This window comes from Oncorhynchus nerka, linkage group LG6 (assembly GCF_034236695.1).
Source record: "Oncorhynchus nerka isolate Pitt River linkage group LG6, Oner_Uvic_2.0, whole genome shotgun sequence".
NCBI lineage: Eukaryota > Metazoa > Chordata > Actinopteri > Salmoniformes > Salmonidae > Oncorhynchus > Oncorhynchus nerka.
In genome coordinates this window covers 91835249-91853152 of record NC_088401.1, presented here as the reverse complement: position 1 = coordinate 91853152, position 17904 = coordinate 91835249, and the positions used below count along the sequence as shown (strand labels likewise).

The 17904-nt window shown below is 41.6% G+C and overlaps 1 protein-coding gene across 1 annotated transcript in view; it reads right to left on the bottom strand.

The window, feature by feature from the left end:
- The window catches only part of abcb7 (ATP-binding cassette, sub-family B (MDR/TAP), member 7), a 62640-nt gene extending 44862 nt beyond the window's left edge, over positions 1 to 17778 (bottom strand). Inside the window, exon 1 of the mRNA XM_065020015.1 lies at positions 17596 to 17778. Coding sequence (XP_064876087.1) covers positions 17596 to 17745 — 150 coding nt within the window. The 5' untranslated portion in view covers positions 17746 to 17778. The remainder of the gene's footprint in view (positions 1 to 17595) is intronic.
- Between the last annotated feature and the right edge of the window lie 126 nt (positions 17779 to 17904).

Genomic DNA, 17904 nt, shown 5'->3' with positions numbered 1-17904 from the left:
CTCGTGTAGTGTGTAGAATAAGGCTGTGTAGTGTGTAGAATAAGGCTGTGTAGTGTGTAGAATAAGGCTGTGTAGTGTGTAGAATAAGGCTGTGTAGTGTGTAGAATAAGGCTGTGTAGTGTGTAGAATAAGGCCGTGTAGTGTGTAGAATAAGGCCGTGTAGTGTGTAGAATAAGGCAGTGTAGTGTGTAGAATAAGGCAGTGTAGTGTGTAGAATAAGGCCGTGTAGTGTGTAGAATAAGGCCATGTAGTGTGTAGAATAAGGCCATGTAGTGTGTAGAATAAGGTTGTGTAGTGTGTAGAATAAGGTTGTGTAGTGTGTAGAATAAGGTTGTGTAGTGTGTAGAATAAGGTTGTGTAGTGTGTAGAATAAGGTTGTGTAGTGTGTAGAATAAGGTTGTGTAGTGTGTAGAATAAGGTTGTGTAGTGTGTAGAATAAGGTTGTGTAGTGTGTAGAATAAGGTTGTGTAGTGTGTAGAATAAGGTTGTGTAGTGTGTAGAATAAGGTTGTGTAGTGTGTAGAATAAGGCCGTGTAGTGTGTAGAATAAGGCTGTGTAGTGTGTAGAATAAGGCTGTGTAGAATAAGGAGGCTGTGATAAGGTGTGTAGAATAAGGCAGTGTAGTGTGTAGAATAAGGCCGTGTAGTGTGTAGAATAAGGCCGTGTAGTGTGTAGAATAAGGCTGTGTAGTGTGTAGAATAAGGCTGTAGAAAAAGGATGTGTAGAATAAGGCTGTGTAGTGTGTAGAATAAGGATGTGTAGTGTGTAGAATAAGGCTGTGTGTGTAGAATAAGGCTGTGTAGTGTGTAGAATAAGGCTGTGTAGTGTGTAGAATAAGGCTGTGTAGTGTGTAGAATAAGGCTGTGTAGTGTGTAGAATAAGGCTGTGTAGTGTGTAGAATAAGGCTGTGTAGTGTGTAGAATAAGGCTGTGTAGTGTGTAGAATAAGGCTGTGTAGTGTGTAGAATAAGGCTGTGTAGTGTGTAGAATAAGGCTGTGTAGTGTGTGGGATAAGGCTGTGTAGAATAAGGCTGTGTAGTGTGTAGAATAAGGCAGTGTAGTGTGTAGAATAAGGCCGTGTAGTGTGTAGAATAAGGCCGTGTAGTGTGTAGAATAAGGCTGTGTAGTGTGTAGAATAAGGCCGAGTAGAAAAAGGATGTGTAGAATAAGGCTGTGTAGTGTGTAGAATAAGGATGTGTAGTGTGTAGAATAAGGCTGTGTAGTGTGTAGAATAAGGCTGTGTAGTGTGTAGAATAAGGCTGTGTAGTGTGTAGAATAAGGCTGTGTAGTGTGTAGAATAAGGCTGTGTAGTGTGTAGAATAAGGCTGTGTAGTGTGTAGAATAAGGCTGTGTAGTGTGTAGAATAAGGCTGTGTAGTGTGTAGAATAAGGCTGTGTAGTGTGTAGAATAAGGCAGTGTAGTGTGTAGAATAAGGCCGTGTAGTGTGTAGAATAAGGCCGTGTAGTGTGTAGAATAAGGCCATGTAGTGTGTAGAATAAGGCTGTGTAGTGTGTGGGATAAGGCTGTGTAGAATAAGGCTGTGTAGTGTGTAGAATAAGGCTGTGTAGTGTGTAGAATAAGGCAGTGCAGTGTGTAGAATAAGGTTGTGTAGTGTGTAGAATAAGGCTGTGTAGTGTGTAGAATAAGGTTGTGTAGTGTGTAGAATAAGGCCGTGTAGTGTGTAGAATAAGGCCATGTAGTGTGTAGAATAAGGCCGTGTAGTGTGTGGGATAAGGCTGTGTAGAATAAGGCTGTGTAGTGTGTAGAATAAGGCAGTGTAGTGTGTAGAATAAGGCCGTGTAGTGTGTAGAATAAGGCCATGTAGTGTGTAGAATAAGGTTGTGTAGTGTGTAGAATAAGGCTGTGTAGTGTGTAGAATAAGGTTGTGTAGTGTGTAGAATAAGGCAGTGTAGTGTGTAGAATAAGGCAGTGTAGTGTGTAGAATAAGGCAGTGTAGTGTGTAGAATAAGGGAGTGTAGTGTGTAGAATAAGGCCGTGTAGTGTGTAGAATAAGGCCGTGTAGTGCGTAGAATAAGGCCGTGTAGTGCGTAGAATAAGGCCGTGTAGTGCGTAGAATAAGGATGTAGTGTGTGTAGAATAAGGCCGTGTAGAATAAGGCTGTGTAGTGTGTAGAATAAGGCTGGTAGAATAAGGCTGTGTAGTGTGTAGAATAAGGCAGTGTAGTGTGTAGAATAAGGATGTGTAGAATAAGGATGTGTAGTGTGTAGAATAAGGCAGTGTAGTGTGTAGAATAAGGCTGTGTAGTGTGTAGAATAAGGCCGTGTAGAATAAGGCTGTGTAGTGTGTATAATAAGGCAGTGTAGTGTGTAGAATAAGGCTGTGTAGAATAAGGCTGTGTAGTGTGTAGAATAAGGCCGTGTAGAATAAGGCTGTGTAGTGTGTAGAATAAGGCTGTGTAGTGTGTAGAATAAGGCCGTGTAGTGTGTAGAATAAGGCCGTGTAGTGTGTAGAATAAGGCCGTGTAGTGTGTAGAATAAGGCCGTGTAGAATAAGGCTGTGTAGTGTGTAGAATAAGGCCGTGTAGAATAAGGCTGTGTAGTGTGTAGAATAAGGCTGTGTAGTGTGTAGAATAAGGCTGTGTAGTGTGTAGAATAAGGCTGTGTAGTGTGTAGAATAAGGCTGTGTAGTGTGTAGAATAAGGCTGTGTAGTGTGTAGAATAAGGCTGTGTAGTGTGTAGAATAAGGCTGTGTAGAATAAGGCTGTGTAGTGTGTAGAATAAGGCTGTGTAGTGTGTAGAATAAGGCAGTGTAGTGTGTAGAATAAGGCAGTGTAGTGTGTAGAATAAGGCAGTGTAGTGTGTAGAATAAGGCAGTGTAGTGTGTAGAATAAGGCAGTGTAGTGTGTAGAATAAGGCTGTGTAGTGTGTAGAATAAGGCTGTGTAGTGTGTAGAATAAGGCAGTGTAGTGTGTAGAATAAGGCTGTGTAGTGTGTAGAATAAGGCTGTGTAGAATAAGGCTGTGTAGTGTGTAGAATAAGGCTGTGTAGAATAAGGCTGTGTAGTGTGTAGAATAAGGCCGTGTAGAATAAGGCTGTGTAGTGTGTAGAATAAGGCCGTGTAGAATAAGGCTGTGTAGTGTGTAGAATAAGGCTGTGTAGTGTGTAGAATAAGGCTGTGTAGTGTGTAGAATAAGGCTGTGTAGTGTGTAGAATAAGGCTGTGTAGTGTGTAGAATAAGGCCGTGTAGTGTGTAGAATAAGGCCGTGTAGAATAAGGCTGTGTAGTGTGTAGAATAAGGCCGTGTAGAATAAGGATGTGTAGTGTGTAGAATAAGGCCGTGTAGTGTGTAGAATAAGGCCGTGTAGTGTGTAGAATAAGGCCGTGTAGTGTGTAGAATAAGGCTGTGTAGTGTGTAGAATAAGGCTGTGTAGTGTGTAGAATAAGGCAGTGTAGTGCAGAATAAGGCCGTGTAGTGTGTAGAATAAGGCAGTGTAGTGTGTAGAATAAGGCTGTGTAGTGTGTAGAATAAGGCTGTGTAGTGTGTAGAAGAATAAGGCCGTGTAGTGTGTAGAATAAGGCTGTGTAGAATAAGGCAGTGTACTGTGTAGAATAAGGCTGTGTAGTGTGTAGAATAAGGCCGTGTAGTGTGTAGAATAAGGCCGTGTAGTGTGTAGAATAAGGCCGTGTAGTGTGTAGAATAAGGCCGTGTAGTGTGTGTAGAATAAGGCCGTGTAGTGTGTAGAATAAGGCAGTGTAGTGTGTAGAATAAGGCTGTGTAGAATAAGGCTGTGTAGAATAAGGCTGTGTAGTGTAGAATAAGGCAGTGTAGTGTGTAGAATAAGGCTGTGTAGTGTGTAGAATAAGGCTGTGTAGTGTGTAGAATAAGGCCGTGTAGTGTGTAGAATAAGGATGTGTAGTGTGTAGAATAAGGTTGTGTAGTGTGTAGAATAAGGATGTGTAGTGTGTAGAATAAGGCCGTGTAGTGTGTAGAATAAGGCCGTGTAGTGTGTAGAATAAGGCAGTGTAGTGTGTAGAATAAGGCCGTGTAGTGTGTAGAATAAGGCTGTGTAGTGTGTAGAATAAGGCTGTGTAGTGTGTAGAATAAGGCTGTGTAGAATAAGGCTGTGTAGTGTGTAGAATAAGGCTGTGTAGAATAAGGCTGTGTAGTGTGTAGAATAAGGCTGTGTAGTGTGTAGAATAAGGCTGTGTAGTGTGTAGAATAAGGCAGTGTAGTGTGTAGAATAAGGCTGTGTAGTGTGTAGAATAAGGCAGTGTAGTGTGTAGAATAAGGCAGTGTAGTGTGTAGAATAAGGCTGTGTAGTGTGTAGAATAAGGCTGTGTAGAATAAGGCTGTGTAGTGTGTAGAATAAGGCTGTGTAGAATAAGGCAGTGTAGTGTGTAGAATAAGGCAGTGTAGTGTGTAGAATAAGGCTGTGTAGTGTGTAGAATAAGGTCGTGTAGAATAAGGCTGTGTAGTGTGTAGAATAAGGCTGTGTAGTGTATAGAATAAGGCCGTGTAGTGTGTAGAATAAGGCTGTGTAGTGTGTAGAATAAGGCTGTGTAGTGTGTAGAATAAGGCCGTGTAGAATAAGGATGTGTAGAATAAGGCCGTGTAGTGTGTAGAATAAGGCTGTGTAGTGTGTAGAATAAGGCCGTGTAGTGTGTAGAATAAGGCTGTGTAGTGTGTAGAATAAGGCTGTGTAGTGTGTAGAATAAGGCCGTGTAGTGTGTAGAATAAGGCAGTGTAGTGTGTAGAATAAGGCTGTGTAGTGTGTAGAATAAGGCTGTGTAGTGTGTAGAATAAGGCCGTGTAGTGTGTAGAATAAGGCTGTGTAGAATAAGGCCGTGTAGTGTGTAGAATAAGGCTGTGTAGTGTGTAGAATAAGGCCGTGTAGTGTGTAGAATAAGGCCGTGTAGTGTGTAGAATAAGGCCGTGTAGTGTGTAGAATAAGGCCGTGTAGTGTGTAGAATAAGGCAGTGTAGTGTGTAGAATAAGGCTGTGTAGTGTGTAGAATAAGGCCGTGTAGTGTGTAGAATAAGGCAGTGTAGTGTGTAGAATAAGGCTGTGTAGTGTAGAATAAGGCCGTGTAGTGTGTAGAATAAGGCAGTGTAGTGTGTAGAATAAGGCCGTGTAGTGTGTAGAATAAGGCAGTGTAGTGTGTAGAATAAGGCTGTGTAGTGTGTAGAATAAGGCCGTGTAGTGTGTAGAATAAGGCTGTGTAGAATAAGGCAGTGTACTGTGTAGAATAAGGCCGTGTAGTGTGTAGAATAAGGCTGTGTAGTGTGTAGAATAAGGCTGTGTAGTGTGTAGAATAAGGCCGTGTAGTGTGTAGAATAAGGCCGTGTAGTGTGTAGAATAAGGCCGTGTAGTGTGTAGAATAAGGCAGTGTAGTGTGTAGAATAAGGCTGTGTAGAATAAGGCTGTGTAGAATAAGGCTGTGTAGTGTGTAGAATAAGGCAGTGTAGTGTGTAGAATAAGGCAGTGTAGTGTGTAGAATAAGGCAGTGTAGTGTGTAGAATAAGGCTGTGTAGTGTGTAGAATAAGGCTGTGTAGTGTGTAGAATAAGGCTGTGTAGTGTGTAGAATAAGGCTGTGTAGTGTGTAGAATAAGGCCGTGTAGTGTGTAGAATAAGGCAGTGTAGTGTGTAGAATAAGGCCGTGTAGTGTGTAGAATAAGGCTGTGTAGAATAAGGCCGTGTAGAATAAGGCTGTGTAGAATAAGGCCGTGTAGAATAAGGCTGTGTAGAATAAGGCTGTGTAGTGTGTAGAATAAGGCTGTGTAGAATAAGGCAGTGTAGTGTGTAGAATAAGGCTGTGTAGAATAAGGCTGTGTAGTGTGTAGAATAAGGCCGTGTAGTGTGTAGAATAAGGCTGTGTAGTGTGTAGAATAAGGCTGTGTAGTGTGTAGAATAAGGCCGTGTAGAATAAGGCCGTGTAGTGTGTAGAATAAGGCAGTGTAGTGTGTAGAATAAGGCTGTGTAGTGTGTAGAATAAGGCCGTGTAGTGTGTAGAATAAGGCTGTGTAGAATAAGGCAGTGTAGTGTGTAGAATAAAGCTGTGTAGTGTGTAGAATAAGGCCGTGTAGTGTGTAGAATAAGGCTGTGTAGTGTGTAGAATAAGGCTGTGTAGTGTGTAGAATAAGGCAGTGTAGTGTGTAGAATAAGGCTGTGTAGTGTGTAGAATAAGGCTGTGTAGAATAAGGCTGTGTAGTGTGTAGAATAAGGCTGTGTAGAATAAGGCTGTGTAGTGTGTAGAATAAGGCCGTGTAGAATAAGGCTGTGTAGTGTGTAGAATAAGGCCGTGTAGAATAAGGCTGTGTAGTGTGTAGAATAAGGCTGTGTAGTGTGTAGAATAAGGCTGTGTAGTGTGTAGAATAAGGCTGTGTAGTGTGTAGAATAAGGCCGTGTAGTGTGTAGAATAAGGCCGTGTAGAATAAGGCTGTGTAGTGTGTAGAATAAGGCCGTGTAGAATAAGGATGTGTAGTGTGTAGAATAAGGCCGTGTAGTGTGTAGAATAAGGCCGTGTAGTGTGTAGAATAAGGCCGTGTAGTGTGTAGAATAAGGCTGTGTAGTGTGTAGAATAAGGCTGTGTAGTGTGTAGAATAAGGCAGTGTAGTGTGTAGAATAAGGCCGTGTAGTGTGTAGAATAAGGCAGTGTAGTGTGTAGAATAAGGCTGTGTAGTGTGTAGAATAAGGCTGTGTAGTGTGTAGAAGAATAAGGCCGTGTAGTGTGTAGAATAAGGCTGTGTAGAATAAGGCAGTGTACTGTGTAGAATAAGGCTGTGTAGTGTGTAGAATAAGGCCGTGTAGTGTGTAGAATAAGGCCGTGTAGTGTGTAGAATAAGGCCGTGTAGTGTGTAGAATAAGGCCGTGTAGTGTGTAGAATAAGGCCGTGTAGTGTGTAGAATAAGGCAGTGTAGTGTGTAGAATAAGGCTGTGTAGAATAAGGCTGTGTAGAATAAGGCTGTGTAGTGTGTAGAATAAGGCAGTGTAGTGTGTAGAATAAGGCTGTGTAGTGTGTAGAATAAGGCTGTGTAGTGTGTAGAATAAGGCCGTGTAGTGTGTAGAATAAGGATGTGTAGTGTGTAGAATAAGGTTGTGTAGTGTGTAGAATAAGGCCGTGTAGTGTGTAGAATAAGGCCGTGTAGTGTGTAGAATAAGGCCGTGTAGTGTGTAGAATAAGGCAGTGTAGTGTGTAGAATAAGGCCGTGTAGTGTGTAGAATAAGGCTGTGTAGTGTGTAGAATAAGGCTGTGTAGTGTGTAGAATAAGGCTGTGTAGAATAAGGCTGTGTAGTGTGTAGAATAAGGCTGTGTAGAATAAGGCTGTGTAGTGTGTAGAATAAGGCTGTGTAGTGTGTAGAATAAGGCTGTGTAGTGTGTAGAATAAGGCAGTGTAGTGTGTAGAATAAGGCTGTGTAGTGTGTAGAATAAGGCTGTGTAGTGTGTAGAATAAGGCAGTGTAGTGTGTAGAATAAGGCTGTGTAGTGTGTAGAATAAGGCTGTGTAGAATAAGGCTGTGTAGTGTGTAGAATAAGGCTGTGTAGAATAAGGCAGTGTAGTGTGTAGAATAAGGCAGTGTAGTGTGTAGAATAAGGCTGTGTAGTGTGTAGAATAAGGTCGTGTAGAATAAGGCTGTGTAGTGTGTAGAATAAGGCTGTGTAGTGTATAGAATAAGGCCGTGTAGTGTGTAGAATAAGGCTGTGTAGTGTGTAGAATAAGGCTGTGTAGTGTGTAGAATAAGGCCGTGTAGAATAAGGATGTGTAGTGTGTAGAATAAGGCCGTGTAGTGTGTAGAATAAGGCTGTGTAGTGTGTAGAATAAGGCCGTGTAGTGTGTAGAATAAGGCTGTGTAGTGTGTAGAATAAGGCTGTGTAGTGTGTAGAATAAGGCCGTGTAGTGTGTAGAATAAGGCAGTGTAGTGTGTAGAATAAGGCTGTGTAGTGTGTAGAATAAGGCTGTGTAGTGTGTAGAATAAGGCCGTGTAGTGTGTAGAATAAGGCTGTGTAGAATAAGGCAGTGTACTGTGTAGAATAAGGCCGTGTAGTGTGTAGAATAAGGCTGTGTAGTGTGTAGAATAAGGCCGTGTAGTGTGTAGAATAAGGCCGTGTAGTGTGTAGAATAAGGCCGTGTAGTGTGTAGAATAAGGCCGTGTAGTGTGTAGAATAAGGCAGTGTAGTGTGTAGAATAAGGCTGTGTAGAATAAGGCTGTGTAGTGTGTAGAATAAGGCCGTGTAGTGTGTAGAATAAGGCAGTGTAGTGTGTAGAATAAGGCTGTGTAGTGTGTAGAATAAGGCCGTGTAGTGTGTAGAATAAGGCAGTGTAGTGTGTAGAATAAGGCCGTGTAGTGTGTAGAATAAGGCAGTGTAGTGTGTAGAATAAGGCTGTGTAGTGTGTAGAATAAGGCCGTGTAGTGTGTAGAATAAGGCTGTGTAGAATAAGGCAGTGTACTGTGTAGAATAAGGCCGTGTAGTGTGTAGAATAAGGCTGTGTAGTGTGTAGAATAAGGCTGTGTAGTGTGTAGAATAAGGCCGTGTAGTGTGTAGAATAAGGCCGTGTAGTGTGTAGAATAAGGCCGTGTAGTGTGTAATAGAATAAGGCAGTGTAGTGTGTAGAATAAGGCTGTGTAGAATAAGGCTGTGTAGAATAAGGCTGTGTAGTGTGTAGAATAAGGCAGTGTAGTGTGTAGAATAAGGCAGTGTAGTGTGTAGAATAAGGCAGTGTAGTGTGTAGAATAAGGCTGTGTAGTGTGTAGAATAAGGCTGTGTAGTGTGTAGAATAAGGCTGTGTAGTGTGTAGAATAAGGCTGTGTAGTGTGTAGAATAAGGCCGTGTAGTGTGTAGAATAAGGCAGTGTAGTGTGTAGAATAAGGCCGTGTAGTGTGTAGAATAAGGCTGTGTAGAATAAGGCCGTGTAGAATAAGGCTGTGTAGAATAAGGCCGTGTAGAATAAGGCTGTGTAGAATAAGGCTGTGTAGTGTGTAGAATAAGGCTGTGTAGAATAAGGCAGTGTAGTGTGTAGAATAAGGCTGTGTAGAATAAGGCTGTGTAGTGTGTAGAATAAGGCCGTGTAGTGTGTAGAATAAGGCTGTGTAGTGTGTAGAATAAGGCTGTGTAGTGTGTAGAATAAGGCCGTGTAGAATAAGGCCGTGTAGTGTGTAGAATAAGGCAGTGTAGTGTGTAGAATAAGGCTGTGTAGTGTGTAGAATAAGGCCGTGTAGTGTGTAGAATAAGGCTGTGTAGAATAAGGCAGTGTAGTGTGTAGAATAAAGCTGTGTAGTGTGTAGAATAAGGCCGTGTAGTGTGTAGAATAAGGCTGTGTAGCGTGTAGAATAAGGCTGTGTAGTGTGTAGAATAAGGCTGTGTAGTGTGTAGAATAAGGCTGTGTAGTGTGTAGAATAAGGCTGTGTAGTGTGTAGAATAAGGATGTGTAGTGTGTAGAATAAGGCCGTGTAGTGTGTAGAATAAGGCCGTGTAGAATAAGGCCGTGTAGTGTGTAGAATAAGGCCGTGTAGAATAAGGCCGTGTAGTGTGTAGAATAAGGCCGTGTAGAATAAGGCCGTGTAGTGTGTAGAATAAGGCTGTGTAGGATAAGGCTGTAACACAACAAAACTGTGGAAAGAGTCTAGGGGTCTTAATACACACACACGGAAGAGGACTATATTAGCACCCTCTAATTGGTTGTTGATCATTGCCAGACAGCCATCTTCTAGTCTTGCATTACATCTTCAAGTAGATCTAGGTCAACACTATTCCACACTCAGTCGTCAGCAATACATTCCATATATACATATAAAGAAAAGCAAAAAGTAGGCAGAAAAACATGTTTGAAAGGTGTACAAATATCATTGAGTTACACAATCAATTTGTTGATGATTTAGGCATGCAAAAATGCTAATAAAGGTCCCTTGTCCATAGACTGCAAACACAGTGAGGAAACCAATGTAATTTTGTCATTTGGGTGAACTATCCCTGTAGCATTGAGGGAGGAAGGGTCCTCAAACTTTTTTTTCAGCTAATAGCAGGAACTGCACTATCTAGGAGGTCAGAACCTGGTAATAAGAGGATGTTGGCTGGAACATACACCCAACAACTTCAATTAGTAATAGTCTCTGAACAGGGGAAACAAACATCCAATTCACTGAGTACATTACAGCTCTATACTATTTATCAGACAGAACTGATCATGTATACTGGTTAACAGTTTTCAAATTACAGACATTTTTGTACATAGTACGTGTGTCCCCCCATTTTAGGGGTAGAATAAGGCTGTGTAGTGTGTAGAATAAGGCTGTGTAGTGTGTAGAATAAGGCTGTGTAGTGTGTAGAATAAGGCTGTGTAGTGTGTAGAATAAGGCCGTGTAGTGTGTAGAATAAGGCCGTGTAGTGTGTAGAATAAGGCCGTGTAGTGTGTAGAATAAGGCAGTGTAGTGTGTAGAATAAGGCTGTGTAGTGTGTAGAATAAGGCTGTGTAGTGTGTAGAATAAGGCTGTGTAGTGTGTAGAATAAGGCCGTGTAGTGTGTAGAATAAGGCCGTGTAGTGTGTAGAATAAGGCCGTGTAGTGTGTAGAATAAGGCAGTGTAGTGTGTAGAATAAGGCCGTGTAGTGTGTAGAATAAGGCCGTGTAGTGTGTAGAATAAGGCTGTGTAGTGTGTGGGATAAGGCTGTGTAGAATAAGGCTGTGTAGTGTGTAGAATAAGGCTGTGTAGTGTGTAGAATAAGGCAGTGCAGTGTGTAGAATAAGGTTGTGTAGTGTGTAGAATAAGGCTGTGTAGTGTGTAGAATAAGGTTGTGTAGTGTGTAGAATAAGGCCGTGTAGTGTGTAGAATAAGGCCATGTAGTGTGTAGAATAAGGCTGTGTAGTGTGTGGGATAAGGCTGTGTAGAATAAGGCTGTGTAGTGTGTAGAATAAGGCAGTGTAGTGTGTAGAATAAGGCCGTGTAGTGTGTAGAATAAGGCCATGTAGTGTGTAGAATAAGGTTGTGTAGTGTGTAGAATAAGGCTGTGTAGTGTGTAGAATAAGGTTGTGTAGTGTGTAGAATAAGGCAGTGTAGTGTGTAGAATAAGGCAGTGTAGTGTGTAGAATAAGGCAGTGTAGTGTGTAGAATAAGGCAGTGTAGTGTGTAGAATAAGGCAGTGTAGTGTGTAGAATAAGGGAGTGTAGTGTGTAGAATAAGGCCGTGTAGTGTGTAGAATAAGGCCGTGTAGTGTGTAGAATAAGGCCGTGTAGTGTGTAGAATAAGGCCGTGTAGTGCGTAGAATAAGGCCGTGTAGTGCGTAGAATAAGGATGTGTAGTGTGTAGAATAAGGCCGTGTAGAATAAGGCTGTGTAGTGTGTAGAATAAGGCTGGTAGAATAAGGCTGTGTAGTGTGTAGAATAAGGCAGTGTAGTGTGTAGAATAAGGATGTGTAGAATAAGGATGTGTAGTGTGTAGAATAAGGCAGTGTAGTGTGTAGAATAAGGCTGTGTAGTGTGTAGAATAAGGCCGTGTAGAATAAGGCTGTGTAGTGTGTATAATAAGGCAGTGTAGTGTGTAGAATAAGGCTGTGTAGAATAAGGCTGTGTAGTGTGTAGAATAAGGCCGTGTAGAATAAGGCTGTGTAGTGTGTAGAATAAGGCTGTGTAGTGTGTAGAATAAGGCCGTGTAGTGTGTAGAATAAGGCCGTGTAGTGTGTAGAATAAGGCAGTGTAGTGTGTAGAATAAGGCCGTGTAGAATAAGGCTGTGTAGTGTGTAGAATAAGGCCGTGTAGAATAAGGCTGTGTAGTGTGTAGAATAAGGCTGTGTAGAATAAGGCTGTGTAGTGTGTAGAATAAGGCTGTGTAGTGTGTAGAATAAGGCTGTGTAGTGTGTAGAATAAGGCTGTGTAGTGTGTAGAATAAGGCTGTGTAGAATAAGGCTGTGTAGTGTGTAGAATAAGGCTGTGTAGTGTGTAGAATAAGGCAGTGTAGTGTGTAGAATAAGGCTGTGTAGTGTGTAGAATAAGGCTGTGTAGTGTGTAGAATAAGGCAGTGTAGTGTGTAGAATAAGGCTGTGTAGTGTGTAGAATAAGGCTGTGTAGAATAAGGCTGTGTAGTGTGTAGAATAAGGCTGTGTAGAATAAGGCTGTGTAGTGTGTAGAATAAGGCCGTGTAGAATAAGGCTGTGTAGTGTGTAGAATAAGGCCGTGTAGAATAAGGCTGTGTAGTGTGTAGAATAAGGCTGTGTAGTGTGTAGAATAAGGCCGTGTAGTGTGTAGAATAAGGCTGTGTAGTGTGTAGAATAAGGCTGTGTAGTGTGTAGAATAAGGCCGTGTAGTGTGTAGAATAAGGCCGTGTAGTGTGTAGAATAAGGCCGTGTAGAATAAGGCTGTGTAGTGTGTAGAATAAGGCCGTGTAGAATAAGGATGTGTAGTGTGTAGAATAAGGCCGTGTAGTGTGTAGAATAAGGCCGTGTAGTGTGTAGAATAAGGCCGTGTAGTGTGTAGAATAAGGCTGTGTAGTGTGTAGAATAAGGCTGTGTAGTGTGTAGAATAAGGCAGTGTAGTGTGTAGAATAAGGCCGTGTAGTGTGTAGAATAAGGCTGTGTAGTGTGTAGAATAAGGCTGTGTAGTGTGTAGAAGAATAAGGCCGTGTAGTGTGTAGAATAAGGCTGTGTAGAATAAGGCAGTGTACTGTGTAGAATAAGGCTGTGTAGTGTGTAGAATAAGGCCGTGTAGTGTGTAGAATAAGGCCGTGTAGTGTGTAGAATAAGGCCGTGTAGTGTGTAGAATAAGGCCGTGTAGTGTGTAGAATAAGGCCGTGTAGTGTGTAGAATAAGGCAGTGTAGTGTGTAGAATAAGGCTGTGTAGAATAAGGCTGTGTAGAATAAGGCTGTGTAGTGTGTAGAATAAGGCAGTGTAGTGTGTAGAATAAGGCTGTGTAGTGTGTAGAATAAGGCTGTGTAGTGTGTAGAATAAGGCCGTGTAGTGTGTAGAATAAGGATGTGTAGTGTGTAGAATAAGGTTGTGTAGTGTGTAGAATAAGGATGTGTAGTGTGTAGAATAAGGCCGTGTAGTGTGTAGAATAAGGCCGTGTAGAATAAGGCAGTGTAGTGTGTAGAATAAGGCCGTGTAGTGTGTAGAATAAGGCTGTGTAGTGTGTAGAATAAGGCTGTGTAGTGTGTAGAATAAGGCTGTGTAGAATAAGGCTGTGTAGTGTGTAGAATAAGGCTGTGTAGTGTGTAGAATAAGGCTGTGTAGAATAAGGCTGTGTAGTGTGTAGAATAAGGCTGTGTAGTGTGTAGAATAAGGCTGTGTAGTGTGTAGAATAAGGCAGTGTAGTGTGTAGAATAAGGCTGTGTAGTGTGTAGAATAAGGCTGTGTAGTGTGTAGAATAAGGCAGTGTAGTGTGTAGAATAAGGCTGTGTAGTGTGTAGAATAAGGCTGTGTAGAATAAGGCTGTGTAGTGTGTAGAATAAGGCTGTGTAGAATAAGGCAGTGTAGTGTGTAGAATAAGGCAGTGTAGTGTGTAGAATAAGGCTGTGTAGTGTGTAGAATAAGGTAGGTGTAGAATAAGGCTGTGTAGTGTGTAGAATAAGGCTGTGTAGTGTATAGAATAAGGCCGTGTAGTGTAGAATAAGGCTGTGTAGTGTGTAGAATAAGGCTGTGTAGTGTGTAGAATAAGGCCGTGTAGAATAAGGATGTGTAGTGTGTAGAATAAGGCCGTGTAGTGTGTAGAATAAGGCTGTGTGTGCAAGGGAATAAGGCCGTGTAGTGTGTAGAATAAGGCTGTGTAGTGTGTAGAATAAGGCCGTGTAGTGTGTAGAATAAGGCCGTGTAGTGTGTAGAATAAGGCAGTGTAGTGTGTAGAATAAGTGTGTGAATAAGGCTGTGTAGTGTGTAGAATAAGGCTGTGTAGTGTGTAGAATAAGGCCGTGTAGTGTGTAGAATAAGGCTGTGTAGAATAAGGCAGTGTACTGTGTAGAATAAGGCCGTGTAGTGTGTAGAATAAGGCTGTGTAGTGTGTAGAATAAGGCCGTGTAGTGTGTAGAATAAGGCCGTGTAGTGTGTAGAATAAGGCCGTGTAGTGTGTAGAATAAGGCCGTGTAGTGTGTAGAATAAGGCAGTGTAGTGTGTAGAATAAGGCTGTGTAGAATAAGGCTGTGTAGTGTGTAGAATAAGGCCGTGTAGTGTGTAGAATAAGGCAGTGTAGTGTGTAGAATAAGGCTGTGTAGTGTGTAGAATAAGGCCGTGTAGTGTGTAGAATAAGGCAGTGTAGTGTGTAGAATAAGGCCGTGTAGTGTGTAGAATAAGGCAGTGTAGTGTGTAGAATAAGGCTGTGTAGTGTGTAGAATAAGGCCGTGTAGTGTGTAGAATAAGGCTGTGTAGAATAAGGCAGTGTACTGTGTAGAATAAGGCCGTGTAGTGTGTAGAATAAGGCTGTGTAGTGTGTAGAATAAGGCTGTGTAGTGTGTAGAATAAGGCCGTGTAGTGTGTAGAATAAGGCCGTGTAGTGTGTAGAATAAGGCCGTGTAGTGTGTAGAATAAGGCAGTGTAGTGTGTAGAATAAGGCTGTGTAGAATAAGGCTGTGTAGAATAAGGCTGTGTAGTGTGTAGAATAAGGCAGTGTAGTGTGTAGAATAAGGCAGTGTAGTGTGTAGAATAAGGCAGTGTAGTGTGTAGAATAAGGCTGTGTAGTGTGTAGAATAAGGCTGTGTAGTGTGTAGAATAAGGCTGTGTAGTGTGTAGAATAAGGCTGTGTAGTGTGTAGAATAAGGCCGTGTAGTGTGTAGAATAAGGCAGTGTAGTGTGTAGAATAAGGCCGTGTAGTGTGTAGAATAAGGCTGTGTAGAATAAGGCTGTGTAGAATAAGGCCGTGTAGAATAAGGCCGTGTAGAATAAGGCTGTGTAGAATAAGGCCGTGTAGAATAAGGCTGTGTAGAATAAGGCTGTGTAGTGTGTAGAATAAGGCTGTGTAGAATAAGGCAGTGTAGTGTGTAGAATAAGGCTGTGTAGAATAAGGCTGTGTAGTGTGTAGAATAAGGCCGTGTAGTGTGTAGAATAAGGCTGTGTAGTGTGTAGAATAAGGCTGTGTAGTGTGTAGAATAAGGCTGTGTAGTGTGTAGAATAAGGCCGTGTAGAATAAGGCCGTGTAGTGTGTAGAATAAGGCAGTGTAGTGTGTAGAATAAGGCTGTGTAGTGTGTAGAATAAGGCTGTGTAGAATAAGGCAGTGTAGTGTGTAGAATAAAGCTGTGTAGTGTGTAGAATAAGGCCGTGTAGTGTGTAGAATAAGGCTGTGTAGCGTGTAGAATAAGGCTGTGTAGTGTGTAGAATAAGGCTGTGTAGTGTGTAGAATAAGGCTGTGTAGTGTGTAGAATAAGGCTGTGTAGTGTGTAGAATAAGGATGTGTAGTGTGTAGAATAAGGCCGTGTAGTGTGTAGAATAAGGCCGTGTAGAATAAGGCCGTGTAGTGTGTAGAATAAGGCCGTGTAGAATAAGGCCGTGTAGTGTGTAGAATAAGGCCGTGTAGAATAAGGCCGTGTAGTGTGTAGAATAAGGCTGTGTAGGATAAGGCTGTAACACAACAAAACTGTGGAAAGAGTCTAGGGGTCTTAATACACACACACGGAAGAGGACTATATTAGCACCCTCTAATTGGTTGTTGATCATTGCCAGACAGCCATCTTCTAGTCTTGCATTACATCTTCAAGTAGATCTAGGTCAACACTATTCCACACTCAGTCGTCAGCAATACATTCCATATATACATATAAAGAAAAGCAAAAAGTAGGCAGAAAAACATGTTTGAAAGGTGTACAAATATCATTGAGTTACACAATCAATTTGTTGATGATTTAGGCATGCAAAAATGCTAATAAAGGTCCCTTGTCCATAGACTGCAAACACAGTGAGGAAACCAATGTAATTTTGTCATTTGGGTGAACTATCCCTGTAGCATTGAGGGAGGAAGGGTCCTCAAACTTTTTTTTCAGCTAATAGCAGGAACTGCACTATCTAGGAGGTCAGAACCTGGTAATAAGAGGATGTTGGCTGGAACATACACCCAACAACTTCAATTAGTAATAGTCTCTGAACAGGGGAAACAAACATCCAATTCACTGAGTACATTACAGCTCTATACTATTTATCAGACAGAACTGATCATGTATACTGGTTAACAGTTTTCAAATTACAGACATTTTTGTACATAGTACGTGTGTCCCCCCATTTTAGGGGTTCAAAAGCAATGGGACCAATTCACTTGAGTATTAAAGTAGTGAAAAGTTAAGTATTTGGTCCCATATTCACACATTTGTTGATGCTTTAAAAATAAAAAATGGTTGTGTTTAGATTATTTAAACTAAGCAGCACAGCTGGTCGCCTCATATTCTGTTATCCGGAAACAAGTGTTGTAACATGGAGATACCGTCGTCTGGGAAGCATAACCCTAACAAGGCCGTTTAATCTTTAATTATTTTTAAAACTATTTCTCGCTAATAGTAAAGATAAGGTCCTTATGCTTCCAAAACCGTACAGCAAGCTATTTGTATTTAACAAGCAATACATGTTAATGTTGAGACCAAACGTCAGGGATCTTAAAACTCCCCCCTACAGAAGACACCTTCGTCCAATGACTTATGGAACGGAGTCATGATAGAACGACCCGTGTGTCAGGAACACATTGAGACAGTGCTCCTGGTGGAAAACTCGTTTAACAACCTATAGAGATGATTTTAGGCATCAAGAGCTAGCTATGTGCCAGAACATACAGGATCCTCTTCTATATCCGTTTTGTAAAACCACCTTGACAGTGTTGTCCAACTACTTTGAGTAAAGTCTGTCATCATAACAGTAGTACTAGCTGGCTTATACAACCTGGGGTGTAATAATTAGTGCAAACAGTTGCAAAACGGAACATTTCTAGAGTTTCTATTGGACAAATTCAGGTAGGTCCCTCCCAGTTTCGTTCGCTTCCGTTTAAGAAAAAGTTTTGCAACACATTTGGCCTAATGAATACGCCAACGGTGTCTGCCAAGTTCAGCCAATATCAGTCGGTTCAAGGTTGGGATGCCCAGTCTTATCTCACGGGACATACTGTGTACTGACACTCTTTTACTCTGTCAGTTCCAAGTAGGCAGACAGCCTAGCGGCTAAGAGCGTTGGGTCGAATCCCTGAACCGACTAGGTGAACAATCTGTCGATGTGCCCTTCAGCAAGACACTTAACCCTAATTACTCCTGTAAATCGTGGAAGGATAAGAGCTTCAAACAAATGACAACTGTAAATGGTCAACACGTGACCCACTCACTGAAGCCCACAAACTATATACCTCGGTGACCAAAAAAAAATAACCCAGCAAGCTACGTATGAGGTGTAACTTTAGTTAGTATTCAAAGTATATTTAGCTAGTTAGTTATGTGTCACTTTCACCTCAACTTGCCGGATACGTCGAGTAGCAGGCAAGGCTACCAACATAGCAAAACATCGACAGCCATGGCAATCTTGTGAAAACAGACACCACAAGCTTGGTTAGCTTAACTTTCTGGTAGCTGACACATATGACTATAATATCACTTATACGGTCATCCCAAAACCGGATAACGTTATAACATGTTGATGTGCCCTTGTCAGCTTGTGTCGAAAGAGTGACTCTCAGAACAGTGTCCCTCTCCCCCTCACCAAATAAGTAGTCTGTTGTTTCCGTTGCTTCCCATTCGGTTTGTTACCTCCTTGCCAAACATGATAAAAACTTGTCTGTTGAAGTAAAATAGCTAATTTTCTTCTCTGTAGGTGTAAGACGCATTCCAGTGGGACCAACAGCGGAGCCATCTTGCCAAGGAAAGCGGGTTCGATAACGAACAACCCTACGTCATTTCCTATTAGAACGACCTTTGCCCCCTGTCGTCATTCATTATTTTTAAAGGAATAAGATCACAATAGCTACCTATGTGGCTATTTCGAAACATGTGTTCATTATATGCCTAATTA